Source organism: Sinocyclocheilus rhinocerous, unplaced genomic scaffold, assembly GCF_001515625.1.
Source record: "Sinocyclocheilus rhinocerous isolate Xijiao unplaced genomic scaffold, SAMN03320098_v1.1 scaffold26, whole genome shotgun sequence".
In the NCBI taxonomy this organism is placed as follows: Eukaryota; Metazoa; Chordata; class Actinopteri; order Cypriniformes; family Cyprinidae; genus Sinocyclocheilus; species Sinocyclocheilus rhinocerous.
Window position 1 is genome coordinate 116,191 of NW_015648545.1, and position 7,274 is coordinate 123,464.

Here is a 7,274-nt window from a genome sequence, read left to right on the forward strand (position 1 = left end):
CAGCGCTTGAAAATAGTCCCCAGCACGCTTATCGGCCTAGAAAATCACAACTTTTCATTTTCTGTCGGTCTTAGTACAGAGTTTTCTTAGTACAGTCGGTCTTAGTAGAGTCAAGTTTTAAATAGGAAAAATATAGAAACTCTTTGGTCATTTTTGAGCGAGATGCTAACGGTCTAATCAGATTCAATGATCTATGCTAAGCTACAGCTAAAAGTGCTACCGCCAGACCCGGAGATCGGCTGAATGGATTCGAAAACGGTAAAACTCAACTGTTTAACTTCAGGGGAGTTGGAAAATGAGCCTATTTTCAAAAATAGTGGAGTGTTCCTTTAAGGTATGCAATGAATTAATTATACACTACTGTTCAAAGGTTTGGGGTCAGTATGTTTTTTATTGTTTTTTAAAAGTACTCTCTTAGGCTCATCAAAGCTGCATTTATCAGTAAAAACAGTAATATTGTGGAATATTATTACAATTTAAATAACTGTTTTCTATTATAATATAGTTTAAAATGTAATTTATTCCTGTGATGGCAAAGCTGGATTTTCAGCAGCCATTACTCAGTCTTCAATCAATTTAATGTGACTTTGCTCAATAAAAGTAGCAATTTTAGGAAAAAGAAAAAAAAAATCGTACTGACCTCAAACGCTGAACGGTAGAGTACAAGTTTAACACTATTATATATTTTACAATTATGATTTTTATCTGTGTTTTATACCTGCATTGCGCTCTTTCCCTGTTTGACCACTTCAAACAGAGTGACAGGATCACCCTCTCCGTTCTGCTGGGCCATCCCATTGGCCTTCCGCCCCCGCTGGACTCCCATCGGGCCCTTTTCTGATGGTGACTTCCGAGGCTTCTTGTTGGGTGCCTGGAGTCAGGGGGAATAAAAATGCTAAGTTAAACCATGAATAATACATCATCTTTTTTTGTGGCAATTCAAGGAAACAGTTTTCGTGTGAGGCATACAGGTGGTCTGCCAGGCCTTCCTCTCTTCTTCTTGGTCTTTCCATCTCCAATGTCGTCCAGCTCACTCATACTCATACTGAGACTCACTGTGTCCTGACCCGACTCAACGGAGTCCCTGGGAGGAAAACACTATAAGCTCCACATGAACTCTGCCACAGACAATAACATCTGAGTCATCCAATGAAAGATGTCCACATCTGAGGAAAGTGCACTAAATACTGCTATTTAGTGTTTTGGAAGCTTAAAGGGGTCCTATTATGCTTTTTCACTTTTTCAACTTTAGTTAGTCTGTAATGTTGCTGTTTGAGCATAAAAAAGATCTGCAAAGTTACAAAGTCCACTTCAAAAGGAGATATTTTATTTAACAGAAATCACATTTCAAAAACTACAACAAACGACTCGTTTGGACTACAACGCACATTTTCCGGGATTTGTGATATCACAAAGATCGACGAATGGGACTAGCCGTTCATGCCAGACTGGGGAGAGAGGTGTTGTAATAATGTAAAATATGTGAAAAATAATGTGCTTTTCGAACAACCAATGAGAGCCTGTTCTAGTACACCCCCAAAACAAAATCAAGACTTTGTAAAAGAGCATAATAGGACCCCTTTAATTCTAATAATTAAAATAATATATTTATATTATAATATAACAAATATAATAGTTTTAATTTATTTTTATTTCAGTTTTAGCTTTAGTAATTTTAGTACTTCAACTTATTTCAAGGTTTTTTTAAGTTGAAAGTTTTTCATCTAATACGTATAGGCTTTATTTCAATTCCCAAAAACTATTTTTGTAGTTTTCGTTGTAGTTAACACTAACAACACTGACATGTAGTTTCTTTGTAGCTGAAGTGAACTCCAGTGTGTGAATGGAAATGAAGCGGGACTCACTGTAGCACTGGCAGCTCTGAGGTGATCATGATGATGGAGGGGCAGGTGGTGTGTTACAGGTCTGCTGTGTGTAGTGCTCTGCTGGGAGGAGGTCTTTCGGTGTGCTTTAAGTGCTGATGACAGCATTAACACTGCAACTCTGAGCCTGCAAGAGACAGAAGGAAAAAAATACATCAGACATTTGTTTCAACAGAAGCAGGTCTTTATGGACTAGAAAAGCATGCTCTATACGCAATGTAATTTTAGTGACACAATTAATGACTTTAAACCAAGTAAATATATTTCTCATTTAAACATACAGTGATAATTTGCAGATTTTGATTTTTAGTCCAATGAAATTTGAATTACTGTAAATAATGCTCCATAAATGCATTTCTGATGCCAAAGCCATGAACTTGACCTACTGTTCAGGGTCTGTAACCTTACACACCTTCTGAAACACGAATACGGATAAGAAGTAAAGTTTAAAAGGCTAAACAGAGACACCAACTGGTCATTTGATGAACTACAGCAGCACATCATTAACAGAGATGCCAATCTACATAGGGCTCTACAGATCCACTCACACAGGCATCAGCTGTCCTTCTTGTCCTTCTTCATAAAACATTTTTAAAACAGAATCAAATCCAAATCAATATCACTGAGAAAAATATCTAGGTGTTTTCTTTTCCTTTTAAATTTATATAAACCTTTTTTTCTGTTCATAAAATGAACATTTTCCTTAACATTAGGTGAAATATCAGATAAACTTATGTCACTGACTGGCCAAAGTTAATTAATCTGATTTAATTAGCATTAAGCTTTCATCTCTCAACACAACAGAAGACAAAAAGGGCCTGTTTGATTGGTTATTACAACATGGAGGTAAAAATAATCATTAAAAATCTATTTAAAAAGACTTTTTGTGTGAATGTTGTTCTGACTAAAGTTAACTATCACCACTAGGGGCAGTATGAACCATAAAGTACTTGACCTTTAATGATTCTTTGATGGCATAACAAAAGGTGTTTCTGGATAATTTCCAGACCTATAAAAATCTAAATCAATGTACTTTTGGCTCTAAGGGACAGTACTGATCATAAACAGACTTTCTGATTGAGTTTTCTCTCACTAACAGAATGCTGAACTCCAGAGGATGTAAAGCACTTCTTGGGCAACAGTAGGGGGCAGGCTAAGAAAGTTTTCATTAAAATGTTCCCTCTCCACTAATACTTAGATTTGGAAGTGCACATGAGTTGAATCTCACTATACACTCTCTTTTGCTTTTTCCATCACTCTCCCTTTAATGCAGAGAACTCTTACAATGATGCACAAGGAAAACAAGGCCATACCAAGGATTTCCAAAGAAATATGGACTCAAAGATCAAATGTCAAAATGGAAAAGAAAGTGTACTTGCATAAATCAGAAGTCATTCATCCTGACCATCACCATGTCAATGAAATGAGAACTCATTGACACGCACAACAGGAGGGGATGTGAGTGTTGACAGATTTCAGTGGTGTAAAGGTGAGGTGAAGATTATTCTCTTTAGACTGCCACTAGATGGCTGTACGCTGTAGGTGTCCTGGAGGACTCGATTTTACAGGTGTGAGTCTGCAGTGAAGTTAAACTGAGCCACTGCAGGGACACACGGACAAAAACTCTTGCGCAGAGAGGCAAAGTCGCATTTTGTGTGCTTTAACAAGAAATAAGCAGGATGTATGCAAGTAAAAGAGTGTAGGAAAGCTGAGTGGTTCAAATGTGACCCTGTAACCTCGCCCTCAGCGTCGTGGTTCACACATGGGAGCACTCTAAATATGACCTCCCCTCCCCCACTGCTGCTAAACACTCACAACCACATTACACCTCGGTGACACCAGCACTACACTGCAAAACACATCAGAGAAAACAAGAACACACACGGCTCTGAAATTACACAGGGATAGAGGCAGAAATGCCACAGTCAGTGACCAAAATGGACTGAATTAAAAAAAATAAAAAAAACGTGTAGTTATTTCCTGTTTTTATCTGTAATGTAACATTTCATAGATTTCATATTATTCAATTCAAGGCCAGTAGTTATAGTTTTAGTAAAACAGTTGTAGAAAAACACATGCCCTCATAATGTTGAGAGTACATTGCTACTAAAGATTGATCATGTGAGCACATTAATTGCTTGACATTTTTTCTTAACTTTCACACTGATCGAAATCAAGTAACTACACAAACAAACCCAAAAAGGCTATTTTTGTTTATTAGTTATGGAATAATAATTTTCCATAATTTATATTATAGAATAAGATTCTGTTTAGAGAGTGTGTATATAAACAACAACATGTTTTCCTCTGAAAAACAGCAGGGAGGAGCAGAACTCAGAATAGAGAGCAGGTGTTTTGAGTATTTAATGCCCTCTTACAACACTCATATGAAATGCTGAAAAAATGATGGACGGCTTAATATGCCCATCTGATGCATATGTACATAGACCAAAGGCTGCACTTAAACTATTGCAGGCTGCATTTAAAGTACTTTTAGGTATAAAAAAAAAAAAATTAATACAAACTAATAGAAAAAAAATTATCTAGTTTGAGGTCAAAGCACATTGACTCACACGCGCACTGAATAAACCACCAGAATAAAAATGTTTACATCCAGATAAAAATTTGGCTAATGGGCAAAAATCTACTCTTTTGTATTTTTAATTTTTTTTACCTTTACCTGAAAAATGTGTAAGATATTTAGATGATCACAAGTTGCTGGGTTATTAAACATAATCAGTGTGAGATCACACATGTAAATGCTCTCACTTAAAGGGACAGTTCATCTGAAAATGCAACTTCTGTCATCAATTACTCATCCTCATGTCAAACCAAACCTGTTTGACTGTCTTCTGTGAAGAGCGCAACGGAAGAAATATAGGGAGCCAAACAACATTGGAGCCCATTTATTTACATGAGAGATTTACTGAGGGATTTCTCAAAAGATCTTCTTTTATGTTCCACGGAATGAAGTCTTGTGGGTCGTTTTCACAGAAAGTGTTTTTTTTAGCATTTTGCAGGGTCAAAAAAGTAAGCAAAAAAAGTGAGAAGCAACCTGCAAGGTGTCAACTTTAACTTTTTTCTTTTTTATAAGTTTAACTTCTTTTAATCTGAGTGCTGTTTTTAAACCAATGCGTCATGCACAAGACATTGCAAACATTTATTATCTACATGCTGCACAAAGTATTGTTCTTTATATCAACACTTAGAATTATCATTCTAATTTTGATGCATCACTTGCTTTTAATGTGAACGGTGTGTATCAGCTGACACATACTAAAGCACTCATCATAACCTCGGTTTTTCTCAATGAACAAAAAGCAGCAATTAACTCTTTTCCAGATCGTGGTTTTGGTTTGAGTCCTCTGCGGAGAGGGATGGATGAGTGATCAATGTCTAAATAAAGGTGTTAGAGAGCTTGTTTATGTTGTTTCTGGAAGTGATTCAGTGAGTCTCTGGCTGTGTTTTATTGATTTGCTGTTTGAATTCACAGCCTGACTCAGGGAAAACGAGTCAATACACATCACCCAATCCTACAAATATATATATTTAATAACAACATCTCAAATGAGAGGCTGCAAGAGGGTTTGCATTAAAATAAAATCTTTACGCCTACACCATGAGCATTTCTTAAAGGGAAAAAGAAAACAAAGAGGAAAAAGTTACAGTATGAGAACATTAAGAGTGTGGGCATAAACAGACAACCTTCATCTGCTCCTCATGTTCAGCAGAATCAGTCTGAGGCACACTGAAACGGGCTAATGCAGTCGAGACGGACCCACGCTCTCTCGCATACAAGTGCTTTATTGGCATGCAAAATTGCTTCCTATTGCCAAAGTAATAACAGAAGATAGAACAGAGCAAGAGAAGCAGAGAACATGAACGAGGAGGACAATAGACAAAATTAATATATCACACACTAGTGTTGTCACGGTACCAAAATTTCAGTATTCGGTACCAATACCAGTGAAAATCCACGGTTACATAAATGGGACATTTATCATTGCCAGAGTTCAGCTCAAGCCATTAAAAAGATGTGTACAAATTCAGAAAACTCAAAGCTGATATTTGCCCTCTTTGAGCATCAGCATTATTTAAAACACATACATCTACTTTAATTCACAGTGTAAACAAACATAGCACAGGGGTAGTATGATATATATATATATATATATATATATATATATATATATATATATATATTTTATTTAACATTTATTTTTTAAACAATTTTCAAATGATTTCAAATTTCTTAAATATGAATTAAAATAAATAAAATTATATCGGCTTTATATCGGCCATCGGCCACCCTGCTTTCCAAGATATCGGCATCAGCGGTCAAAAAAACAATATCGGTCGACCACTATATGTAACACTATTTGTGATGAATATATGCAATAATAATGTTGGTGTCAAAGCTAGAACATTTTGTATTAAAGCCAAGCTTAAACTTTAGCATGAGTGTGGAGTGAAGCAACACATTTATACTTAACCACACATTCTTCACAAGTTAATTTTGTAGCTCAATTAATAACCCATTTATCCCTGTTACAGTACCTAACATATACACTTTCCCTTATGCATTCACATAAGGTAACCTAAAATCTTGATGCTGTTAAAAAAATGGATGTTATGCATCAACTACCCACATGCTCTGTCTTCACTCCCGAGGCAACTGCTCCATTGAGTTTAAAGCCCCAAAGAAAACTGCTAAAGCAAATGATTACGTTAAGAGACACAGCATGTCATGATGGGAGGAGAAGACACATAGGTGTGAACCTAGACACATCAGATCATTATTGTCCTGTGTTCACACACACACACACGGTCTCACTCAGATGCAGGGATGAATTATTTGCAGTGATGTTTTGAGGCTGACAGAGAACAGTCATTTAATAGACCAAGATGGCAAAAGAAAAATGTGATTGTATTAATTTAGAGTGAATAACAAGCTGAGATCATGCCAGATTTATTCATGGAATTACAAAAGACACATTTCAAAGACATTGTTCACACATTTTTTTATTCAACTGTAATTTTCAACATATCCTGCATAGGGATGTCAACGATTAATCGACGATCGATTAATTGTCGATAAGAGACTAATATGGAAACATTTGGATTTGTGCCGAATGAGACGTAAGCAATAACCTCCAAATACATCTAGCCAAACCCCGCAGCACAGCCACAGTTACGTTTGGGATAATTTTATTTTAAATGCCATAATGTCAGTTGAAAACATTGCAATTGTTGCAATAAATACAATAACGAGCACCACGAAACCATTTAAAGAGGCGCGTTCAGCGGTCTCCGTGACGGGATAGGAAACAGTCAACAAAGTAAAATGATCTCAAACGAGCTCTCTTCATTTTATCAAATGATCATAATCAC

The 7,274-nt window shown here is 36.2% G+C and overlaps 1 protein-coding gene across 1 annotated transcript in view; it reads right to left on the minus strand.

Annotated features, from left to right (window-relative positions):
* Positions 1 to 7,274, minus strand: part of LOC107709887 (cohesin subunit SA-1-like) — a 37,825-nt gene that overhangs the window by 18,145 nt on the left and 12,406 nt on the right. Inside the window, exons 2-4 of the mRNA XM_016514549.1 lie at positions 1,866 to 2,010; positions 970 to 1,084; positions 719 to 871 (exon numbers count right to left, since the gene is read on the minus strand). Of these exons, the coding sequence (XP_016370035.1) occupies positions 719 to 871; positions 970 to 1,084; positions 1,866 to 1,894 (297 nt within the window). The 5' untranslated portion in view covers positions 1,895 to 2,010. The remainder of the gene's footprint in view (positions 1 to 718; positions 872 to 969; positions 1,085 to 1,865; positions 2,011 to 7,274) is intronic.